The sequence below is a fragment of the Lepisosteus oculatus genome, chromosome 1 (assembly GCF_040954835.1).
Source record: "Lepisosteus oculatus isolate fLepOcu1 chromosome 1, fLepOcu1.hap2, whole genome shotgun sequence".
NCBI lineage: Eukaryota > Metazoa > Chordata > Actinopteri > Semionotiformes > Lepisosteidae > Lepisosteus > Lepisosteus oculatus.
Window position 1 is genome coordinate 35,144,045 of NC_090696.1, and position 26,770 is coordinate 35,170,814.

The 26,770-nt window shown below is 34.0% G+C and overlaps 1 protein-coding gene across 3 annotated transcripts; it reads left to right on the top strand.

Moving 5' to 3' along the window:
- Positions 1 to 101: 101 nt before the first annotated feature.
- On the top strand, positions 102 to 26,121 carry rnf212 (ring finger protein 212). Of its 3 annotated transcripts, XM_015344819.2 has the most exons (14): positions 102 to 371; positions 800 to 912; positions 5,416 to 5,535; positions 9,079 to 9,140; positions 11,272 to 11,346; positions 12,498 to 12,554; positions 13,235 to 13,293; positions 13,418 to 13,477; positions 14,321 to 14,382; positions 18,635 to 18,698; positions 19,734 to 19,776; positions 21,765 to 21,822; positions 23,598 to 23,667; positions 25,387 to 26,121. In XM_015344819.2, exons 3-14 carry the CDS (start codon positions 5,427 to 5,429, stop codon positions 25,778 to 25,780), a joined length of 1,113 nt encoding a protein of 370 aa, XP_015200305.2. In that variant the 5' UTR covers positions 102 to 371; positions 800 to 912; positions 5,416 to 5,426; the 3' UTR covers positions 25,781 to 26,121. The 3 variants fall into 3 exon arrangements, with proteins under 3 accessions (XP_015200305.2, XP_015200304.2, XP_015200306.2); XM_015344818.2 differs by lacking the exon at positions 800 to 912; XM_015344820.2 differs by lacking the exon at positions 800 to 912 and having other exon boundaries at positions 25,390 to 26,121.
- Positions 26,122 to 26,770: the final 649 nt, after the last annotated feature.

Genomic DNA, 26,770 nt, shown 5'->3' on the forward strand with positions numbered 1-26,770 from the left:
ATCGCGGGATCACTGGCCGGCGCTCTCTCGGCTTGAAGCGACCCCTTGCAGTCGGCGAGGGACGCGCCCCTTTCCTCCAATCAGGGCTCTATCGGCTGTGACGTATTAAAAGGCGAGAGGGCCGAGGTTTAACTTCCTTACTTTCTCCTGTAGGCGGTTGTGGCATTCGCAATCGTAAAATACACCATTGGTGACTGCGAAATAGGGGGGGTAGAACAAGAATATTGACGATTTAATTAAGAAGAAAAAAACGTGTAGTTGTCTCGCCAGGACGTACAGAGAGTTGCTGACACCCAGTCTTGGTGCGCTGCAGAAGTGGAAATACCGGCTACGCAACGAAAAAAGTGTCACTGTCTTTGGTTCTGAATTAGGTATGGTTGTGTTTCGTCACTACAGATATCATTTTTCATTAGTCCTTCGTGAAGACGCGGGGTAGCAGGTAACGTCTAAGGTTTGAAATAGGTTTAAGTCGAATCTTTTAACACTAAGGATTAACTGCGGTCAAATTTGAGCGCACAAAACTCAGAGCTAATCGCTGTCTTCTATGTGGGTCTATTTCTTCACGAATAACGTACAGTACAGTATCCTGTGTTACGCATATGAATCTCGACAAACCAGTGTCACACGGTACATTCGTTTTCGACTAGAAACGTTGTATTGAATTTGTACTGTAGCATTGTTGCTGGCTCTGAGCCTCATATGCAGATTCAGGATTAGTGGTGACTCATTAACATTTGAACTAAAATGTCCCTTAGGAACTAAATGTGGGATTTCCACTCTGCCATTATTTACATTGCAGGTGTGAAGGGCTTCCATAATTACTGCCTGCATCTGTGCTGGATTATTAATTTTCACTGAACGAGATTTAAATCTGATCAATTGAGCTCAGATTGAACGGCTAGCTTCAACACGGTAAGAGCGAACTGGGTATGGAATAATTTCACACGGTGGGGAAATTTACCCATAAATATATTCTGTCCAAATCTTGCTGCGACTCCTAGGACAGTTATTTGCTCTTTGATGGTTTAATCAGTGGTTTCATAAAGTGATTTAATATTTGAACTTCTAGACGTTCATCTGAAGTTTTTGCAAATACTTTAAACCTAAAGATAAATACTTTGCTTCCTGATATTTATTTATCAATCTGAACAGGAGTAAGTAAAGATACTGTGATACAATTACCAGTTTGTAATGAGTTAAAATGTATTTTTTGTTGATGATTAGTTTCACATTGTTGAGTTTTTTCTACTATGCACAGTCCTCAGAGTGAATGTTATTGCTCACTGGGGGAAGGACAGCCGTGAAAAAATGTGAGAGTACACCACAGCTTTTTGAATTTTGGATAAGTATGGTATGGAAAAAAAACAGTCTGGAAACCGATTTCAAAGATTAAGGATAAACAACATTTCTGAGTAAATCCAACATCTGACATCAATATCAGTGTGTCCATAACATCCATTAATGCTGAAGAAAGCGTCTTTTGGTATTTCAGGGTGGGGTAACCATGATAAATTATGTCACATAACCCACTTTAGGACTCATGCATTGGCATTCCTCTGACTTTGAAAATAAAAATCAAGATTTTCTGTTAATTCATAGTAGGTAATGCACGGATCAATGCCCTGTTTTTACTGTTTTATGAACTAAAGTAAAATTATATAGGATGTAGAATCTCAATATGTAAATATTTAAAAAATACCAAATGTATTACTTTGAACGATATAACTTTTGAGTTACCTTAGTACTATTTAATAATACTTTACTAAGCATATAAATATGCATTAGTATTGACTAAATGCTGTCTGAATTACACAGAGAAAAATGAATTACGTTTTGACAAAAGCCTGAAACTATGATCATAAATAGCTTTCATAAGCACTTATTCACTAAGATGTACCATAATTCAGCACTTTAATTTCAAAGGCTCCCTGTAATGTAAGAGTCTTATTGTGCAAGAAAGATTTGTTTTTGCAAAAGGTCTTCTTTCAATACCTTTCCACACTCCAGTGTATTTTGTGGTGGAGATTCTGGTAATGTCATTGTATAGAGCTCTTTTACAGTATATTGTGCTGTCTGTAGTAGTTCAGGGCCAATTGTAAAGAAAAAAGTCTAAACCAGCAAGCAGAACAGTTACAGGCACAAATTAACACTGGTTGTTAAGTGGCTCAATTAGAACAAAAAACAGCAGACACTGGGGTATTCCAAGAAAAGCACTAAGAATCACTGTAATACAGAAATTCATAAATTGTAAAGGGCATGAATTGTTGAAATAATCTGTCGAATGACTTAATAATAATAATAATAATAATAATAATAATAATAATAATTGCTTACACTTATATAGCGCTTTTCTGGACACGCCACTCAAAGCGCTTTACAGGTAATGGGGACTCCCCTCCACCACCACCAATGTGCAGCCCCACCTGGATGATGCGACGGCAGCCATAGTGCGCCAGAACGCTCACCACATATCAGCTATCAGTGGGGAGGAGAGCAGAGTATTGAAGCCAATTCATAGAGGGGGATTCTCAACTGCAAATAAGCAGTCAGCAAATAGAGGAACACTCTTAGAACTGAACTTCTGAAAATTGAAAGCAAAGTAATTGAAAGCAAAGTACAGTAGCTGACCCTCTGTGGATCAGTTGCAAACGTTTGAATCTATGTTTTAGGTATACTAATGTAGAGACAGGTAGTGTGGTACTTTCAGGTGATCATGGCTAACTGCTCACAGACTTACAGTACAAACAATCATTAACTTTGGGAGTCAGCAGCTGCTCAGGTTTAGTACATAGCTGCAGATTAAGAATTCTGAATTTTAATGTACAGTATGTAAGCAAACCATTTCCTTTGCATGAGACTTCAGAAGATAAATATAAATAAGCCATGTTCGTGTGTATCTTTATATCTACTGTATCTTTTTAATAAATAGTAAAATGCCATTAAATGTGCACATTTAACTGTCACTCTTTGTAAGAATGTAATATCCATTGTGCTATTATCCTACAAAATCCATTAGCCATTACAAAATGGTAACACACAAAATTATTCAAGAGCTGTGTTCATAAAAAGGCCATGTAAGAGAAAACAATAGTGGTTTTGTAACATTCAGACATCTGGGGTAAGTTTGAAGCCCATGTGTTTTGAAAGATGACAGTGTAGTAGTGTATAAGGCTTAAACTGGTGACAAGGAATTTTATTTCAATGTATAGATACACTAACCACAGAAATTCAGTGGAAGATCGGAAAAATACCTTGCATCAGTTGTAGGTGTCCTTCTTTATACAACGTAATAAAACTTTCCCCTAGCGTATGGTTCGCCTATCCCAGGAGTGCCAACTAACATCACTGAATGGTTTCACTGATAAGTAAAAAATGGTGCCTCTTTAAGAGGAAAGTTAAACAGGTGCTGCAGGAGAACTGGATAAAGGGCAAAGCAATTACTACATAATTATAATCATACAAAACCTTAATCACATATTTATTTATTTCAATAGGATTTCAGTATATATCTACACTTTTCAATTATTCATTTATGATGTAGTTAAGTAATGGAAGAATGATCAAGCTCAACAGTGGCTTAATTGAGCAGTTAAAATCATTTTGTTATAGCCCAATAAAAAAATTAAATTTCAAGAGCACATCCAACTATTTACTAGGCTCAGTAGTTCTCAATACTGTCATAATTATGTTGACATCTCTTCTACAATGTTTTTCACATAATAATTAAGCCTATGACTGGTTATCATTCTATTATAGCATACTCTTTGAGCATACATAATATTGCCATGCTGTACAAGCTTAATGTTAGCAAATTTCTAACTGTGATGGAGATAAGCTCTTGTAAAAGAAAGTGCATTCTATGATTCACATGAAAGGTAAAGACAAAAGTTTCTTTTGTAACTTCAATTTGTAGTTCTCACATTGCAATTGTGTGCGCAAATATTATTAGCTTTTGTATAACTACATATACTGCCTTATTAGAATTTTGACATTTTCATATGTTCTCAAATTATGTACATTATCTGTGTTTTAATGATTGTTGTATAACACAGACACAGGTTGGATAACATAAATTATTTATCTATATCTTATAAGATCACTTTATTGGCCATAGACAATTTCTTGTATTAGGAATTTCGCTAACCCCAAGTTGCTCTCAATGAGACACACAGACAGGGAGAGAAGCTTGGGGTCAGAGCGCAGGGTAAGCCATTTATACGGCGCCCCTGGAGCAGTTGGGGTTAAAGGCCTTGCTCAGGGGCCCAACTGGGGCCCCCTGGAGGAATCGGCATTCCACCTCACATTCCAACACAGTTCCCAATTAGCCCTTTTCCCCAGCCTATTTAATGCTGCTTCACACTTTTCCCGGTGATCAGTATTAGGCTTTTCCTGGGTACTCCCAGTCTCATTGTTATTTACTACTTGGTTTTTGGCTTCCTGACCCTGGTTTGTTCTCCGTTTAAGTCTCCTGGTTCTGGTTTTGACTCTCGGCTTCCTTACGGATTACGGCTACGCCTCTGGTTATTTGTACTTTTGCACCGGTAGTTTACCTACGGCTTTCAGACCTCGGATTGTTCTTTCGACTACGCCTTTTGGAGTTTGCCCTGGTTTTCTGCATAGGGTCCTCACTACTAATTCCTGACACCAATGGAGTAGGATTCCTCTGCCTGCCACAGGGACAGATCCTTGGCCACAGAGCCAGCGCACTGCCTCATTTATCTTAGCTATAAAATACAATTATTTTAATTTTAGCTAGTATTTCGAACTCATGCTCATGAAGCCTAAAGCATAATAATAGTTTAGTTCAGTCAGGAAGCTTGAGAGGGCAGCAGTCACTAGCTGGAATCCATTGCTACTGAGTTTAATGTAAGGATATACCTTGGCAATGTCTGGTAGCTCACAGTTCATTGCAGTTGGGACTTACGAGCACACCAATTTAGTTTAGCCTTGAAGTCCTAACTATGGGATCTTCCACAACTGATCCAATACCATGTGCTCAATAAGGTGTTTGACCCAGGACAGTTAGGATTTGTCTGGTGTTGGTGTGAAGTAATTTTGTTCAATCCATTTCTTAAGGTTAACTCAGGTGCCCTCCTGTTCAGTTGCTTTCAGTCTGTATCAAGAAATCTTGAATGTTCAAGGTTCCCCAGGGCCACACATCTTGGACAAGGCAGATTTCTTGTGTGTGTGAACCATGACAGTATGTACTAGATGCACAGAAATGAAAAAGGACACAAGTTTTGATTATGAAGTACTATGTGTTATATAAACATAGATGTACTGCAGTTATCCACAACTAAGCAAAGATGCAATGCGTGTTGCTTTAACAACTTTGAAGATTTTAATTTCATTTTACAGTAATCAATAATATTGTATTGTTATTCTTCAACGACCATGTGTTTTTCTGTCTTCAAGGTCTAACTGGGATGCCTAATTGGATCTTATGCAATGTTTGTTTTCATCAACCTAGCACCAGTCGCCAGCTTGCGGTTACAAACTGTGGCCACATTATATGTGAAGTGTGTTTTCAGAAAGGTAAAATGTCTCTTTCAATATACAGCATGTGTTCGTAATATGCATAATACCTGTACTATATATTATTTTAAGTAACATTTAAAACATTTTGAAATAATCAGCAGAATTTAATAAATTATGAAAACAATAAAACATCTGTATATGGATGCAAAAATTCTAGTTAATTTATAGATTACAGAAAAGAAGAATTTGCTTTTCCACTTTTTATGTCCAAAGTGTTTTCTAATTACTAAAAAAAACTCATCTTAAATTCAAAACTTTAATTGGTGTTACTCATAAATTAGGTGGGTCATTTTTTTTATCCAAACGTGAAGATTCCAGGATAACAGCTGTCTTTTCCTTTTGATATATCTTGCCTTGTGTGCTTTGGCAAAATTGTTTAGACAGCTGGTGACCTATTTTCTATGGAAAAGTATGCTTACCTCAGTCTTCAGAGCTCTGCACAGTAATAAAACAAATGGTAATTCATGGACGTGCTTCAGCTGGCTTGAAAAATGGCCAGTTTTGATGATGAAGTCATCAATTCAAAGCTGCAATAAGTATTATGTATTTAGGATTTAAAACAATCTGTGGCATGAAACTAAGTATACTATTCTGTAATTGTCTGTCACTGAAAATTAAAAAGGTAAAAGATCTTATCAATTTATCATTGCAATGCCAGTCCATGCATTTCTGTCTGTGACGGATGCAAGCATATGTAAATCTTAATTCAAAATTCTGTGAACTCTGTCCTTTCAAAGTATTTAGGATGTTGCATCTTACTGAAACAAGACAAAGCTTATACAACCTTTTTTTTAGAAGTTCTTAGTTGTTGTATGATGTTAGCACTGTTTGGCATTCTCACCGTATACTATAGATAACAAACTACAAGCTAATATTAAATATGTATTAAATATGTAGTCACAAATCTCCGATTTTATCAATACTGTATGATATAGGACTGAAACACAGAGCTTGTTTCCTCTGATCCCACAAGAATCTGGAAGGTTGACGAGACACTCTGTATTTCCTGCCTTTCCTACGTTCCCTGATGTTAACTTCTGTTGGTGTTTTGACACAGAATCTGATTGACTGCACTATAGATACAAGTAATAGGTTTATTCCATGCTGAAAAAAAGAAGAAAGAGAACATAACGTTTTGGCCGTGGAGCCTTCTTCAGGTGTGAGAGAGACAGGGCAGTAGGCAAAGGTAAAGTAGCGGGAGAACAAAGGTTGGGAGGGAGGAGGAGTGAGAGGCGGGAGCAGGGGACAGAAAGAGAGGCCAATCAAGAGGTGTGAAGTCAGAATGGGTGCAGAGAGGTGTGAAATGAAACTTCCAATGGATGGAGAAAATTTAAAAGAACAGTAGTCTGTTGTTAAGAGAAGGGAGAATGTGTGATCCTAGCTGCAGAATAATTTTGGTTTCGGTGGTCTTTCTGATGTATGAGTTCGGAAAACCGTCTTTGAGAACACAGACGGAGAGAAACAATGGTGAAATGAGAAACAATGGGCTTGGAGAGATCCTTAATCTTCACAGCCCTGACGTGTTTTCTGAAGCAGTCTCCGAGTCATTTTCCCTTGCAACAGAGCTCACTGTATCACCTGAAAGTACACATCCACTACCACACTCATTCAAGGCCCCTCAGGACGATTCTGGATCACCCAGACAGCATCTTGTACCTCCAGCAACCTTATTTACTGTATCTCTTGCAGTAAATGCCCAGCCATCTACATTGTAGAAACAGGAAGGAGACTCGGAGACTGCTTCAGAGAACACGTCAGGGCTGTGAAGATTAAGGATCTCTCCAAGCCCATTGTTTCTCATTTCACCTCTGACGGCCACGACCACTCTAATCTCTCTGTCTGTGTTCTCAAAGACGGTTTTCCGAACTCATACATCAGAAAGACCACCGAAACCAAAATTATTCTGCAGCTAGGATCACACATTCTCCCTTCTCTTAACGACAGACTACTGTTCTTTTAAATTTTCTCCATTCATTGGAAGTTCCATTTCACACCTCTCTGCACCCATTCTGACTTCACACCTCTTGATTGGCCTCTCTTTCCCGCCCCTGCTCCCGCCTCTCACTCCTCCTCCCTCCCAACCTTTGTTCTCCCGCTACTTTATCTTTGCCTACTGCCCTTGTCTCTCTCACACCTGAAGAAGGCTCCACGGTTCTCTTTTTTCTTTTTTTCAGCATGGAATAAACCTATTACTTGTTCCTTTGCAGCCTATGCATGCTGACGCAGCTACCCACCTGAACTACACTATAGATAGACTACACTACCTTTCTCACAAGGGTATCACACCAAAATGTTTGTATTTATTGATGTAATACAGAAACAACTTCACATTCTAAAACCCCCACTTTTAACATCTCCTAGAAATGTAAAAGAGTCAAAGAATCCTCCAGCATCTGCAGTTTTGCAGGAGGGATGCATGAGAAAGTCATTCACTTTCATGAGAAAGTCAATCGGCTCAGGCCTGGCTGATGGAGGTAGAGAATGCTGTCCCCGGGTGTTGTTCCATAATATAACATACATGTGCAGTTGAGTTCAGATCTGGTAACTGAGAAGGCCATGACATATGGGTAACATCAGTGTCATACTGATCAAACTGCCAGGTGGCCACATGTGCTCAGTGGAGGGCATAGTCCTTCTGGTAGACTCCCCTCGCAGCAGGCAAGAAATTCTGCAGCATGAGGTAATGATGATAACTCATTAGTTATAACTATTAACTATTTAGTAGTGATTAGCATTGACTTTGTCTTCTAATGGAATGAATGTCCACAAACCATGCCAGGAAAATGCACCACGCAGCAAATTAAGAACCACCAGAACTCTCACTGTTGTAAAAAAAACAGTAAAAGGTGTCAAGTGCTTTAGGTTGTGCCACACATGCACTTGTCTGATTGTTGAGAACATGGTGAAGGATGATTCATCTGACCATATCACATTTCTCCACTGTTCGGTTTTCTGTGCAGGACCCTAAGCACGAGGAGATATTAAGATAAAAGAGATCACTTTATTGGCCATATAAAATTTCTTGTATTATGAAAATGTCTTTTTCTCATACCCCAGCTTTCTTTCCATGAGACACACAAACGGGGAAAGTAGCTTCGGGTCAGAGCGCAGGGTCAGCCATTTATATGGCGCCCCAGGAGCAGTTGGGGTTAAGGGCCTTGCTCAGGGGCCCAACGGAGTAGGATTCCTTAATGTATTTTACATTATTATTACATTATTTGCTTAATGTATTAGCCATAGTGGTGTGGAAGCTCTTTCTTTCAACATACTCAATGTCCCTTATTTATCTGGGTGTTTCCATTTGTTGTCCACTACCTGTACATTTTCATAATTATATAAAATGTCATCTATTGCATACGGCATCTGGACTTCTTTGGTATTTTGTTCTTAAAAATATTTTAGTCAGTCAATGATGCCCTCTGGTGGTGATATTGCAACATATTAAACAATAAAATATAATAGAAACTGCAGATTTGATATGAAAAGTATCAAAGTATTCTTTAAGTATTTTTCTTTACAATGTGTGTTTTGCTTTTTCAGGGAATAAAGATCAGTGTCTTGTCTGTAAAGCACAATGTAAAATTCAGCCACTTTCAAACAAAGTAAGCAATCTTATTTCCTTTTCTTCATTTATGAGACATTAGAAATGTTATGTACTAGAAGTGTAGTACAAAGAATGATACTGTGTATTGTAATGATGCTTTAGTAGCAAAACTATCTACCGTCGACACAACTAAATTTCATGTTAAAAAAATATATTTTAGCCTCAGATGTGTTCCTCTTCCGTTTAATATAGATGATAATATAGTACACTTTTTAAAAGCTTTTAGAACTATGTTTGTACTCATCTGACAAACTGCCCGCTCTTAGCTTTCAAATGAAGGTCATATTTATACTTGTTTACTCTGATTTTAAAAATCCCCCAAAAAAATTTTTAAGAAGAATTTTGTGACTCTGTTTATGCAAATCGTGCATGTATCATTTTGGTTTTGCACATTAAACAATGATTTATTTAACTGGAATTTATTTAACATGTCTGACATGTGACAGTAGATTGTTTAGAAGAATTTGTCCTAGTTTGTGAAATTACAAAATGATACACATTTGTATATTTCATTTAACAATTATATTTTTAAATGTAATATTTAATAATTTTATTATTTAATTTAAGTTTTTCTCAAACTGAAGACTTCAAACTATGAGTACTGTTTATTCCACCCAGCCATTACCATTAAGGGTAAGATAAGTTAAAGTAAATGTCGGCAAAAACCAGCAATGTTGACTGCATACTGAAAGTATGCATTGTAACATATGTTGATCACATACTGTATGTATTCAGATCCATGAACTCAAAATTTGGCAGAGACACCTTTGGCAGCAATGACAACAGCAAGTCTTTTTGGGTTGATCTCTACAAATGTTGCACACTGGCTTGGTGCAGTTTTTACCCATTCACTTTGAAAATACAAGAATCTTTCGGACAGCAAATCTTTAGTCTTTCTACAGATTCTTAAATAGATTCAAGTCAGGAATGTGACTGGGCCACTCAAGGACATTCAATTTCTTATGCTTAAAACATGCCAGTGTAGCTTTTGGCTTGTACTTTGGATTATTGTCTTGCTGGAAGGTGAAATTGTGTCCCAGTTTTAGAGGAAAACCTGCTTCAGACCTAAAATTTGCCAGTACATTGCTCCAACTCCCATCAGTCTTGACAAGCGTCCGAGTCCCAGATGATAAGAAGCACAGCTATAAAGTAACGCTGCCACCAGCATGCTTGACACCAGGGGATATGTTGTTTGCATGATACATTATGTTGGGTTCATGTCAGATGTATCATTTTTCGTGTAGAACAAAAACGCTCACAGTGGCATCCTTAAACAGTTTCCTCCAGCTGTCTAGTGTGGAAGGACATCTTGATCTAGGTAGTGTCTGGGAGCCTTTCACTTCTTAATAATCAAGTTCACCATGCTCAAAGAAACATTAAGGGTCTTTGAAATGTTTTTTTACCCTTCTCCTGATCTCCTGAAATTACACAACTTTATCCCTGAGTTGTTTTGATAGCTCCTTGGTCTTCATGATTGAATCGTTGCTGGAAATTCAGTACCTGACTGAGAGAGTTCTCATGATTTCAGACAAAAACACCCATTATTGTCCCAGACAGAGGTCATTCAACTAATTTTTAAACTTGTTCAATTATTGTTTTAAATTAATTTAGGTTTGCTAAAGCAAAGGATTTTAATATTTTTGTAATTATGACGTTTACATTTTTCTTTCTTATTATCTGTTTTCTTCTTTCTGTGTTTTCTTGCTTTAAATGTGTGGAGTAGGTTTTGTATAAAATATTATTTTCCTAATTAACAAAGTGTCATGACTGCAAGTTTTAAAGCAACAAAATGTGTAAGGGGTTAAAAAGTTTATGGCCATAAGATAACATCCGTACCATGGGATGAATTTTTATTGTCTTGCATTCATTTACAAATAACCACAGACTGCTTACATCTCATTATTGATACGTTAGTTAAAAATGCTGTAGAAGTTATGAAGTCTTTCTATAAAATATGTTATCTATTTTGAACTTTTGTGCCATTTTTATATTTTCTAGTGAAGTAAATTCAAGTAATTTTGCTATCATGGCATATACACTTGTACAATTATAAGTGTACATTTATATGTTAGACTGTAGATTCCCCAAGGAGACGTATTTCTAAAATGCTTAAACCTGTTTTTCTGCAGAGCAGTCCAGAAGTCAAGGCTCTTTTCACAGACATAGAACCAATTTGTAAGAGGTATTGCTCAGAGATAACAAAGGTAATTGTTTCCTTTAAAGTTCTATAAAGTATATATTATTCTTTTCTAATTGGATATATGGATAATCGTTTCAAAAATACTTTAGTAAGCAAATGGATCTAATAGCAAATAGGCAATTACTGTTTTAGACAGAGGTTATAATTCAGTTCTGACAATGTCATCTTTTTGATATTTTTTACCCAAAGAATTTAAAGAAAAATACAATGTTCTTTACAAAAAGGAATAATTTAGTAATTTTACCAAACATAATTTAATTGTGTTAGCTTAGGCTTTGACTTAATGCATATTTTGTTAAAGAATTTCAAAATAACAAAAATAATACATCAAATAACATTAAAAATGAATTATTTAAAATGTCCTTGTGATTAGCTTCAACTTAATTACACAAATTGGAAATTTGAGAGATAAAGCTGGACCAAATTCAAGGCAAGATATTGGAAAACCAGTCCCACCATTTGTAATCCTGTGTGGACTGGAAGATTGGGTTTGTTGTAAATTGTTATTGAACAATTTACAGTCACTGATCTCAGAATTATATTGAAAGTCTGGTTAGTTACCCAGAGTTATCCATATGATATAGATTCAGTAGAAATCTTTTACCATCACTCTTGCAGTTACAGTATATTTACACTGTAGCATTTTGCATTTTTTTCATATTTACTGTGCTTTTTTGTAGTCTCCTTTCTAGTGCAAAATGTTTTTGTGAAGTATCTAAAATTATTGAATTTCCACAGAAGTATAGAAAGAAACTGCATTAAGTAGCAGCAGAAAGTTGTGCACACTTTCTATACTTTTATATCCTATTACTGTTTATTTGCAAGTGGATTAAACTCTCTGGCAAAATATATATTTATTGGTAGTTAACTTATACGTTTTTGATTGCTGTGTTTCCATATTATTTTTCTTCTTTGCCCAACTAAAGAAAAAGGACCATTCAGTAAACGTTTATTTAAAGTTTTATGAGATTGACATTGCATTACATTAAAATGAATGTAATAGGATACTTTAATTGTTTTTGTACTGTGACTTGTAATGTTCAGGATATTTGTAATGTAATATAATGTAAAATAAAAAGTGTAGATGCTATTGCAGTTGTTAAATAATTGCTTCTACAATATGGTCACAATATGGTTTTTGTTTTTTTTACACAGGTTTTAGAATTTCAAGAAAGACACAGGAAGAGGCTGTTAGCATACTACAAACAAAAGGTGAAATTTCTATTCTGAGTGCAAGTCGTCTTTTTAAATGAATAATCATGCTTTTTTGTTCTAACCACAGATTTGGAATAGCCAGTTGTGTATTTTTCACATCCTGACTTGTAGCTACAAACCCTTCAATTGCGCATAGGAGAGAATGAAAAAATAATTTTGTAAACAGTATCCCTGTCATCCTTCCTTAACATTTTCATAGATTTCACAATAGTACAGTTAATGCAATGTTACCTATGAATGCAGTAGTCTTGCATTTTGCTCCTTATAGTTAATGGTGCATATAATCTTAGCATATACAGTATGTGGCTTTGTAATATTGACTGAGGCATTCTGTGGAACAAATCTGAAATACATTGAAAAGTAAATACATTTTGAAACAGAAAATGTCTAGACGTATGGCAGTTTTAATTTCCCTCATACTGTAAGTAAAGGCTAATAACTGTTAAAATCAATTAATTCTTTAATACTTCATATACAGTATGTCCAGTACTATTTGTTACTGATACATTGAAAATTATTATTTAGAAAACTTTACAAGGAATTGCCATTTATCTCTATTTGGAGTTAAATAGTCATTTAAAAATATCAGTAGTAAAAATTGTGTTTGTGTTTTCAAACAAATCTGGGGGCAGAGTCTTGTCAATGCTCACATTCTTGAAAAAACTGCTTTTTTACAGAGTGAAAAAATGGAAGCATCACTTCAGAAGATGAAGGGTGAGATGCAACAGATGAACAAGTAAGAAATCTTTGCATTATTTCTTTTCAAGTATATTGAGCTCAGTAAGGTATAATGTACATCCCGTTTCTTTGTTAAGTTAGGGAAGTGTTACATATTTTTTGTGTTGTCTTTTAATTTACAGAAAAATTGGTGAACAGAAAGCCTACATTGCAAAATTGGAATGTTCACTGCAGAATCAAAGGTAGGTTTCTCTATTTTTTGTTTTTTTTTGAAGATGTGGGCAAAAATGAATCAAGTCCTTTCCAGAATATAGGCTGTGTCTAAGGGTTTGTTTCCATGTGTATTATAACATATAATAACAATTTGGGAGGAAGGTTAGAATTAATCTCGCATATTATCACTCACACCCAGGGCAAACTAAACTAAACTAAAATGTTTACAAGATATTAATAAAACTGCATTTCAGATGCCTTGTGCCTGTTTAGTATTAAGGCTATAAGAAAACTTGTAGTGGCAGTCCCATTGAAGCATACATAGTGCTTTTGTATAAGAAAAGAATATGAACTGATTAAAGTTTTTTTTAGGAACTTATGTTTCTGTATGAAAATGGGAGGAACTTCCCCATTTTGTTCCTTGAAATTATTGAGTTAATGAGATATACTCTGTCATCTGTCATAATTTATTTTGGTCACGTGAACAAGTGCATCATCACATCATGTGGCAATAACCACATGTATAAAGTGACCTAATGTCCTGAAATGTATTTTTAAATGATGTATGTATGTAGATGTAGTATCATGATATCATCCAGCAGACTCTCTTGACTTGCAGTGCTGTCCTGTGGCAAACTGTTACATACCTCTTACAAAATTAAAATTACATTTAAATTAATCCGGTGTTACTATTACTATTAACATAGTAAGGTTTCACTGTTTGTTTACAATGTTGACACATATGTTTATTTGCTCTTTTGCTTTGCTGGCTGTAGCACATGCACAAAACAGTAATGATAAACAGGATGAAATTAAATATGTCAGTCTTGATTTTAATTTTAACAAAACTGAGTATTTTCTTTTATACCTAGTTTGAGATCACAACAGTCCTATTGCACATCTTCCTCACCTGCCCCATCAAATGCTATAGCAGGTAAGATTTGGATAAGCTTTTGTTTGAGTATATTTTTTAACCAGCCATAAAACATGTTTTAAATCAGTTTCTTAAATTAGCGGAATGTTAAGCTGAGTCTTTTGTTTACATTGATCAAGAAATAATGTTTTATGTCATATTTATTCTCGTGGACAATAATGAGGAACTTCTTGACTGTGAAAGTGAAATGGCCAATTAATTAAATGTTTCACTGAAGTGCTTACTATGAAATAATTAAGATGCCTTGGCTAAGTTAGAACAAAAATCTATATTAAATAATGTTTGCATAAAACAGTGTTACAGGGTTACTAGAAAAGGATAAGTAAATCTCCAGGTCCCCATATTAGTCTACCAATTGATCTCAAGGAAACAAGATTTCTTAGGCTGTTAACAAAACTCTTCCAGCAGTCTCTCATTCTGGGGTAACATCTATTGACTGTTTGCTAATGCAATACACAACTATTAAAAGGTCAACAAAACCAAACCAGGCAATTACAGACAATAGGTCTTACTTCATTTACATTCAGGATATGGAAACCATAAGTAGAATGAACCTAGAGGGTCTAAAAGTTATGTTTTGCTAATCTAACCTGTCGCAATTCTTTGAACAGGCAACAGGTATAATGGGAACAGAGATAGTATGGTTTATTTTGATTTTCCTAAGAAATGATGAAGTCACATAGGTCTCTCAATATGCAGTTGGTATAAATGTTATGAATGCATCTGGACTGAGTAATCCTCCTTAATCTATAGAACACAGATGGGGTGTGAATGTTGAAATTTGTGTGACATAATTAGTGGAGCATCACAGGACATACATCTGTATTAAGAACACTGCTCTTACTTATTTTGTATGAGTGATCCATATTCTGTCTGGTGTAGTAAGCAAACAAAAAAAAACATAATTCAAGATTGGCAAACACCTATAACTTGACATTTAATGTAGATAAGTGAAAAATATTGCATGGAGATAGTAAAAACGAAGACTATAAAAATAAAATGCATAACTGAACCTAAGTGAAACACATGAAACACTTAAGTCTTTATAATGACAACTTATAGACAAAAGTGTAGAAGTGTAGAAGCAGAACTGCAATGCTATTTTTATATTTCAGGGTTAGAAAGAATCAGCATTGATGAGTGCATTTCAAAACAATAAAGTAAAAAGTACTTAGTATCTTATAAAACCTCCAATTCCAATCTAAAAACAGTGTAAATGTGCCATGTTCTGCGATTTAGAATGAGGCAACAGAACTTCTGGCGATGTGAATACATCTCTTTTAATCCAATAGAAGTGCTGCTCTCGATTTTGAAACAGTTTTGCTGACAAACACTACTTGTTAACTATGCATGCAAATCACATTGGAACATTTGTGGGGTGAAATGTGTGCTGCATAACCTACTGTATACTTATGCGCTCGTACATCGGACTATATTAGTCATTACAGTGACTAGTGAGTAGGAAGGGGCCGCTTTATGTTGCAGTTCATGGGAACTCTCGCTTTTACATAAAGCAAGACTAGGGGTTTACGACAAAATGGTGACTTACAGTACTTTCACAAAGGTCACAATTTTTGGCTTAAATCGAAGTTTGTAAAAACGTTCTATAACATCAGTGAATTTATTGTATTATGGAGATTTAATAACCAGTCCGAGAAACTGGGACTGCAGTTCCCCTTTATATAAAGGATTGTTATAGTCAACTATAGTCAACTAGTAGGATCTTATGTAGAATATTGTATCCAATATTCGTTCCCATATTACAAAAAAGATATTGCTTTTCTGGAATCAGTCCAGAGAATAGTAACAGATGCAGCCATCCAAGATGTGGGAGGTGTCAGGCAACAGGTGGTGTCAGGCTTACTACAGTAAGTGCCGTATCACGACGAATATATAATAATTTTTCAAATAATCTGATACAAGATTCCACTACTCTGTAAAACTGCCTGTTGGCACAGTGAACCCTTAAAGTACTGCAGCTGAGTATGGCTGTCACACATATTAGTGATTTCCTGCGCTAATCATATCATATGCGAACTATACTAGTGACAGTTTCATCAAATACAATGATTACATTGTTGAGTGAAGGAGTGGTGCTAGTAACGGCATCTAGATGAAGGCAGTCTGCAAGAACAATGGTCATCAGTAGTATACTGTAGTTGATGTACTGAATGGATATCTGTGGGTATGACTTCTCATGATTCTTTAACATGTATGGCATGACAGGAACTATAGTTTTTTTGTTGATGTATTCAGCTTCATATTAGATATTTATATAACATTTACCATACTATGTTATATGAATTTAATAAACATATCTTTATAGTATACCTATTATTTATTATATTTTATTTATTAAAAAATAGTATTTATTATTTCGAAGGGGCAATTATTTAAAGCAGAACTTGTGCATTAGATGGGAATTGTACCCAGGCTACCTGTGTGACAACCAATATATTTTGTACATGTTAAAAACTAACATTAAAAACTAAAGATAATATTTTGCGCAGCAGCTCTGCTTTGGGGGGGGGGGAGAAAACACAAGAAAATATTTATGCACTTTGTGAGTGGCATTTATTAATTTCACATTTCTAAAATAATTTTCAATTTTCTATGGGTCGGTTTAAAACAGAATCAGAAGTTCAAAGGAAAGCATATAGTATACTGCATTTTTAATTTGGTGCTTGAGCCGAATACCTGGACACCATAAACTACATTTTCTGATCGGTGATTACCATTAATGTTTACCATTAAAATAAATATTTTTTTAATTAATTAGGCTGCATCTATACACACCTGGGTTCACAAATAGAAACATACTTACAGGAAGGGGAATGTGGTGAAGTGTATCAAAACTGAAAGCAGGAGAAAAACTTTTTTCAATGAAGGGACTCTGGAACAAGCAACCCAGCCATGGTGTTGAAGCTGATTCCGGAGTATTTTTCTTGAAATGGCTAGGTGGGATCTTGGGATCTATTAGCTACTACTGTAATGACCAAATAAGCTAAATGGGTTGATTGCCTTCCTGTTATTTGGAACCTACAGTATCTTGTATTCTGTTTTTTTGTCCTAATAGACCACTATCACCACCTACAGTATAGCAGCAGCTTGTTTTTTAAGGGTCATATGTCACAATGCTAACTAGTCTCACTACAAAAAAAGCGAAGTCCTTATTTTTGGGCTTATCAAGACTTATCAGGAAATTTCAGTGTAATGTTATTTAAAAATAATTGATGATTACAGCCTACAGTGTTCTGCCATTTCCAAACTGTGTGTATTTCATTTGTGGTATAGTTGGCAAATGCTGTAAAGTATTTAAACCATATCCTTTAGTCACATCAAATTAGACAGTTCTAGTGTTCGGTCACCCGCAGTTTTCATCATCCATACTGTTCCAAGTCTTTTGTCCAGTGGGACATTCGTTCATTGTAATGTTCAAAGTAAAAAAAAGTTTCTATAAAAATCATACATTAATCATGTTTTAAACTGCAGTATCTATTTCAGCTTAACATCTTTTTCTAATGTAAATTAGATCCACTCATTGTATTTACATAAATGTTGACACAATTACAATTAAAACAACACCTTTATAAAAGAGTATAGTCTAGGCTGTTGTTTCTATTGCCTGATTAATAATACCCTATCTGTTATCATCATAATGTTGTGGTAAGAATTGGCAAGAAACGTTAAACATTTGATTTGTACTGCTTTGTAAAGTTCTTATTGAATGTTTTGATTTTGTCTTTACTGATTGTTGAACATATGCAAAGTCTGATTATCTGTTGTTGTGAAACTAGTGGAAATCAAATTGGAGGAATTTGTAGATGTGCATTGAAATACAAATAATACATTTCCGTAGCTTTTATAATGACACAATAATAATTGTTTTGGTGATGGTGTTAACACTAGTTAATTCTGCATTCAGTCAATTTCCGATAAATGCACATTTAAAAAGGGCCTTATCACTTCACATGCTGAACATCTTCTGCTTTGAACGTGTTACTTACACACAACCAACTGACGTTTGTGCTGTTTAACTTTGCAATTCTAAAGAGACATATTTTTTGTTATGTTAGCAAGAATGTGATTAGGAGAGTTATCTAAAATACTTTAATTTTGTTCCCTTAAGTTTGTTTCAGGTTATTGAATGATTTGTATCATTTTTAGAGACAATTATATGTTATAAACCTTACAAGTAAACCTTTAGTTTTATCTGTCAAAATCACTCTTCATTGCTTTTTGTGTTTTGTAGCATCTTCATGGAAGCAGATACCATTTGGTTTGCAGAAATGCTCACAACCATCACCAACAACCATGTAAGCAGGCTACTTAGATTTTAAAGCTTATTAATTATAAAATATGTCAAATATGATTTGTCAATTTGAAGATACAGTTTGTAATATTTTACAGAACCAATGTTTCTTTTGTGTCTAAAAATCAAACAGTTCCCATTTTAAGGCTTAAATACAGTAACATTTTTCATGATTATCTTTATCTTGTATTTTGCAGGAGGTAAAATTCAGAGACCTGCTGTAATAAATGTGGCAAAAGGGTGAAGGCAGAGAAATTTGAAACTGTTTTCAAGTAGAAAAAGTTTCAAATTGTGACTTTATTTTTAAAATACTAAATTACACTCTCCTTCCTTGACGCACTAAATGAGGTTCTGAAACATTAATCTTATATGTCTAAAAAGCCATATAGATTTTGAAAAGTACTTTTGATCACAAAATATCCTACATTTTGGGCAGACTAATTATACAAATATGTAAAAAATTGAGCAACAAAGTGTTTTATTGGCAAAAGAAAATTCTTAATTGCAAAGAATTAATGCTCCTACAATGATCACTGCTTGACAAATTACAGACCACCAAGTTGTGTTTAGAGTAAAGTCATTAGAGGCGATGTAGAAGTCTCCTGCTCTTTACTGTACAACTCCCTAGATGACTTTTTCAGCTCTTGGTCCAAAATACACACGATTCCAGAAGAGAAAGGAGATCCTTTAATATAAGCATTATTTCCTGGGTTCATGTATCTGCACATACTCTGTGCTACCAACTGTTCGACTACTGAATTTCAGTCTGATGTTTAAATGAGGCTTACTTAGTAGTCGTGAATTTTACTTGAATACTCAGTAGAGATACTAATGTTTCTACTGTATATTTTTACCTAATTTAAAGAATAATCATATGTCTTGAATACATGTTACACATACAAAATATATAATTATAATACACATTTACATAATACAATAATACAATCTGAATACAGGCTTTTTGTATTTCATATGGTATATGCTGAACCACATTGAGGCTCCAAATGATGCATAATATTGATTCTTTATCTTTCCCCAGGTCTGAACCAATGGATGTGGATGTCCAGAAACAATTTAGAAAAGTATGCCTCATAAATTATGGTGTTCACCTCATTATTTTTTATTAAAGCAGTATTACAATACCTACCGTATTTAAAAATATGTACATGTAACTCTTTATATATATATTCTACACAACATTTCAAAAATAAAATGTTTTAATACTGCATCTCAAACATAAAAGAACTATAGGTGCTCTTTTTTGGAGCCAATTGTATGTATAATATTTTATGGTTCTAGTGGTCTATCATATATCTGGCCAGTTTGGGACCCAGGTAAGAGTAGATGAGTGAAATGATGCATCATTGTTTGCTGTGATACATCATGCACCAGCATTAGTTATAGCTTTACCAATAAAGATGAACACTTATTTCAGATTTCTGATAGAACCTGGCATATGTGATTATATGAACCTGGCATATGAAGACAGCTATATAACCTCCTAGTAGTGTTTATTACTACATTTGTGAACAGAGAACTGAGTGTTTATTTCTAGAATAAGGTATTCTTTTCTAGAATAAGGGAAATTAATTTAAAAATTGTTCTGTTATAAAGTACATTCATTAATGTGCCAGATTAAAGAAATCTTTTGTTTTTGCCTTTTCAAAGATATTTTTTACCGGAGAGATTATACATTAGCTCTGTGTGATTAGCATGCGGTTTACTCTTGTTTTGATCAAGGTGTGTAGCCAATCAGGAGGTACATACTGTATGCGGATAAGATAAGTTATGGGAGCACATTTTAGTATTAAGGAAAAGTATTGTTAAATGCTTTTTAGTAGTTTTTGTTACGCATGGATTGCTGTATTTATTAGCATCTCCTGTTTTCTGGTGAGTGAGACCCATTCTGTTACATTATAACAGGATCAGATTGCCTGTGTTTATATACAAAATGAAAGTATAAATCAATACAGATGCAATCTGATGTGCCTTGTACTTATAAACCTTCTTAAGTGCTTTTTTGTGGTTTATTAATAAGTAGTCTGCAGACAATATTCCCTTTTAATCTCCACTCTTGGTCATGTCTGATGAAAGATGTTTTTAGACAGCTGGCTAAAGAAATAACCATCTGGCTGATCTGTCACCCACTATCATTTTACATATATGCTGGATTGTTGCTCTTATCCATAGTACAGTAGGCTAACAAGGATATGGATATATGTTTTTATAGATCACAGGCAATCACCTGTAAAAACATGCGAAATTCAGTTGGCATGAGAATAATTTTAAGCGTTGTATGTGTGGGATGTATCATCTTAAACTAGACATTCAACACTCTAAACACAAAACAGCAAATAGTCACTAAATAACACAAACCTTTTTTTTCTTTTTCATGGAGCTTACACTCTAATGCACAAATGTGTTCTTTACTGTCTTTGATTTGCAATACTTGAAACCAGCTAGCTTTTTGATGAGATCATCAACATCATCATAACTCTGTCATCATGAAAGACGTTATGTATTTATAAAGGCAAAAGAGGATATAGACATTTTTATAGTTGTCTCGAGGCAGGTGCTCTGTTAAAAAATCTGAAGTAGTGTGAAATGTTACTTTTGACGTAATGACTTGCTAGGTTCAAACAGAGATGTGCATGCCCTAGCAGTTTAATTTAATGTTTACATGTGTTTTTAATCCTTGATACACGTCCAAGGCATTTACCTTTTTCATCACATCAGCTATTGGAATAAAATATCTTATCCATTACCTTAAACAAAAAACATATTTGTCTGAAAACATAAACCACATGTGAGAAGAAGCTCTTTACTTCTGTAATGTCTGTAATGGATCTGCTTTGGAGGTTCTGTGCCCTGAGTTCTAAAATTGCTGAATTATTGTTTGAGACTGCATCTCAGAAGGATTTGTTAAAGTCTGATGTTAAAGAAGTTTTATTCCATTATATCAGAAATTCCAATCGTTTTTTGTTAGTTTGAATTATATGTAAACACATTCATCAAATAAATCATCATTACAATTTTTATCTTTTTTATATTGTTTTACCATTGACAACAGCCCGAGATGTCATCAAGTAGGATTTCATTAATAAGTCCACCCCAGGACGGGCATATGGGTAAGTTGGTGACATTTAGAGTATGAATTATTAATATTTCATAAGCACGTTTGTAAAAGATGTGAGAAATGTTGTGCTGTTTTTTATTTTTGTATACTATAAATATTGTTATCCTTTATTATTTATTGAAATGGTGAGTCTTGACCAACAAATATTTTTTTTAATTCAAAGAAAATTATAAATCTAATTTTGAATTACTAACATAAGATTTTTAGTCAAAGCAATTAAAATGAAAGTTATTTAAATCAAGTCGTTTACTTGAAGTCTAGTTGGATTTTTTTGTTGATCTTCTTAACATCATAAAACATTCATTGGACAGTTACTTGGAAAAGCTTCATAGTGCTTAATTTCTTTCCAAATTAAGTATCCTCAGTTGTATCTGGCATTCTGTTTTGCATTTAAGCAAAATTAATAGAATTATTCATTATCATTGAGAGAGTAACTGTTTGCATATCCACGTAAGATATTTTGCTACTTTGCTGGTAAAAAGTGGTGAAGAACACATGTATATTTAGATTTTGCATGAATATTAATGAATTATTGCTTGGTATACCAAAACAGTCTCTACCCTTGTGAAGCAATGAAACACTTTCAAAAAGAAAATACTACTAATAATAGTACTGCAGTAAATGTGGTTTCACCTGTAAAATAATTTACAGCAGCTAAGAAGCTGCTAGTACTATTTCTTATTCTAAGAGCACAAATAAGTTTCATATGGTCTTGAAAAAACTAAAGCTTTAATCCTGATTTTAAATTCTGCAACCCATATTTCTCCTTAATTTTAGACATCTAATGATTATTTTGCCAGAATGTTAAAAGAAAACTATTGAAAATAGCTACAGTCAAGTTATTCTTGTGTAAAAAAAATGTTAGATATCTTTATTGTTGTGACGAAGACAATGATTTGTATCTGTAAAGATTCAGACTTGTTAATTTTGCATTTTAGTATTTAGTGGTTTGAAGCTGCTATATGTTCTATCAAATTTGATCAAACACCAGTCCAATCTTATACAAAATGTAAGTGTCTTACTACTTTTAAAATTAATTGTGCTTCTTTTGAGGGACATGTTTTAAATTCCAAACGTTGGGAGGTTTTGGTCAAAATGGTTGTCTGCTGTGTCATGTTTTATGTGTTAAAGATTACAGAACCTGTTGACTACATTGTTGATTGAAGATGCAGTATTTATGGCATAAACTTTGTACAGTATGTGTATAAAGCAGTGGATTATTGTTTTGGAAACATATTGAATTAAGCATGTTCTGAAACAAAGCAGCACTCAGAAGAAAAGATTTCTGAGTTGGCAGCGTAGAAAAAATCCATGCAGCTTTTATTGAATAGGGTTTTATGACATTTTATTAATGCCAGTCTTTAAAATGTTTGGTATGGAATGGACAGTACTTAATATAATTTGGTTAAAATTAATTATAAATATTTTAATCAATAGGATACTTCAGGAAACTACTTGAACTTTTTGGCCCATTTAAAACATAGCCAGACAAGCTGTTTTTTTTTCCAGACAGCCTCCTCTCTCTTGCAGTAAATGTCATATATAGAACTGTAACTTGATGCATGAGGGCTGATTAAAAAAAACACTTTTGGTCTCTATTTGTTTTAAGAAGTAATATAGTATCTGCAGAAATTAAGATTTCACATCTGAATGATCATATTTCAATAGCACCAGTGACATTATAAGCATTCGTTTTTTGGTCCTACTTATGAATATTAAAAAGATACCGTAGAGTGTAATTTTAATGCTGAATTGTTTGTTGTGTAGGTGCTATCCCCCACAGGGTTACTAGTCAGAGCTGTTTGGCAAATCGCTCCTCTCGAACTGTACCTGTCAGGTAATTTCACATTAGATACCTTATGACGTTCCTCTTATGGCATTCCTCTTTAATTCTTATGTAATTATAATTTAATTGTAGCTTGTGCGACTAGCTATTTTTTTATCTCCGCAATTTTATTAAAATGTACCTTTGATAATTATTTTTGTACGGATTTCATGCCTGACTGTGTATTACATACTATGAAATTTCTGAAATATTTTTCACAAAAGGATTTTGTGGTAACACCATCCAAGCATAACAAGTATAATCTAAGTTAAATCAAGTGAAAGTGGCTAAGAAATCAGAGACATAAACAAATTATTATAATAAACGATGTTATTATACAGCTTAAACCAAGGGTAAAGTTTAAATGTGTTAATAAATTATTGTATGCTATGTAAGCATTGTAAAATTATTGAACTTATCTATATTTACAGATCATATAGTTCATCTATATACAGTAGAATATGTTGGTGGAGAAACATTTACATTTTCTTAGGTCAGCTTTTTGAAATGACAAAACAAATTGTTCTTTTTTTTTTTCAAGGACCTCGCACTTGGAAAAAAGTAAACTTGACATGTGCTTAGAGTACTGACACCAATAAAAGTTTAGATTCTTTGTTGTGTGAAGTGTAAAAGACCTGTTAATTAATTTTACTTGCTTAATGTAGAAAAAAGCTAATGTTAATATAGGTTTCCCCTTTAGAATCAACCTGGGATTTGTTTTTATTATTATTTTATGGTGAATTATTGTATTAACTCTATTACTGATTTTTTAATTCACTGTTTTTAATGTAGGTTACCTTTAAAAAAACTGTCAGCTGAAAAAAATTTAGTATAATAAATCTTTTGTGGCAGGCAGCAAATTAAATATTAGTAGCAATTATTAGGCCTAAATGTTTTGATGAAATCAATTAAATGATCTATATAATTAGTTTAAAAACAAACTTTTGCCTGATAAATGTAGGTGCAGTAATTATTTAATGGCACTTTAATTATGGTTAATAATGTTATAAAGAACATAAGAAATACACCATACTTACTGCCAAGATAATTTGCTAACAAAATTGTTGCTTTTGATGGACCCCTTTAACTTAATATTTCAGAATTTTCAGCCTTGTAGCCGTTCTGAGTAGTAATAAACCATACCATGTAAATAGTCCGTTGTCTGTAAATAAAACATTTGTCAGTTCTGCGTTTTTTCAATTTCTAATTCAGTTCAGGTTCTTGCTGTAAAGTAACCTTGCAAGAATGTGCATATATCTTAATATGAAGCATTCCCATTCTTTCAGGCAAATTAAAGGCTTTTAATATTTTTTTAACTCATCTGTCCATACTTCATGTCCTGTGTCCTGTTATCACCAGTATATGTCAGGAATGTGAAAAATAAATACAACTTTGTATAGTGGAACTTGTACATTTAAATAAAATTTACAAATAAAATAAATAAATAAAGATATTGTTAAATTAATATTATTATAGTATAAAAAGAGTGTCTACTAATACTATTTATATAATACCATGACCATTTTCACAATATGCCTTTAAGGTATGCTTTTCTTTCATTTTTTTCTTTTTATTATGTACTGTAGAAAGTACAATGAAACACTTAATGGAAATTCATGGAATTAGGAAGTGTTATGTATCATTATATATTATGAAATATAAATTGTGCTTGTGGTGTACCCTAGAATGGTTATCTAACACATCGTCTTGTATTCTTTTTTGTGTTCCAAGTAGGACACATTCAAACATGATGACGTCATTGCAAGAATTCCGGCCTGGCAGTGCACTTTCGAACACCATGACATCATCACAAGAATTCCGGCCAGGCAGTGCACTTACGAACAAGATGACATCATCACAAGAATTCAAGCCGGGCAGTGCACTTACGAACAAGATGACATCATCACAAGAATTCCGGCCGGGCAGTGCACTTACGAACATGATGACATCATCACAAGATTTCCGTCGGAGAGGATTGTCTTCTCAGATATACAGAACCGAGGAGACATGGAATGGCTCAAGCTTTAGAAGACAAGAACCTGTCTATTCTTCACTGTCCTCCCTGGTGTCTGTAAGGGAACCCTTCAGCATCCATGGTCTTCTCCATGGTAACCAAGCCAAATGAATGTCACTGGAGGATTATCTCTTCTTAACTAGGCAAAGAGGTAAAGATATTAACATGTTGACAGAGGATTATCTTAAAATTTTCTGTTTGTCCTGGTATTCTCAGTGAAGTGTCCACAAGTATACATGGCAATATTCAAGTGGCTGTTTCTGAAATGTATCCAGTAGGTGTGCGTCTAATACATGAGTGCTACAGTATACCTGACATTATTATTTTTTAATTAATAAAAAATAGGGAAGACAGTGCAAGTAACCCCTTTGTTTATTTACGCATTTTCAGGTAAGTAGTTCCTTTAATATCTTTTATTAATTCAGACTTGACTCACCTTAAAATAAACTTTGTTTTTGGTACAAAACAAAGATTGGTTTTCTGGTGGAACTTGCTTAATCATATTAAAGTTTTAATTTCATATGTATTTTCTAACTCCTTCAGAACAAAAGGTGTAAAAAACATTAATGAAGGTTAATTAAAAAACACCAGTCAACAATATACAGTATCTGAATAAAGGATTTGAGTCTTTTTCAGGTCATTGTTTTCTCAGACTAGATTAATTCTGCAATTCAGCAGGTAGAAACTGTATTTAAATTGTCAACCTGGGAACAATTAAATACACAGATGCAAAAAGTAAATTCATTATAATGTATTTTTGCAAGCACAACTTTGTATTAATTTGTGCATCACAATAAATCAAGTTTTCTCTTGTGAATCAAAACTTTATTCTCTCTAAATGATCTTCTTAATTTCATGTTTAATTAGTATAGGCTTACAAAATATTGACCATTCCAAATACTGTTTCCAAAAAAGATGTAATTAATTTGGAAATACACATAATATTATGCATTGTACCAAAATGCAATACAGTACCAAAACAAAACTGATCATTGCTATGTGAACCACATACTGTAGGGAGTAACTATCTGGTCCCGTCACTGTCTGTAATTTGCTGTAACTGCACCAGAGGTCACTGTTAACCTCTGCAATAAATCCTAA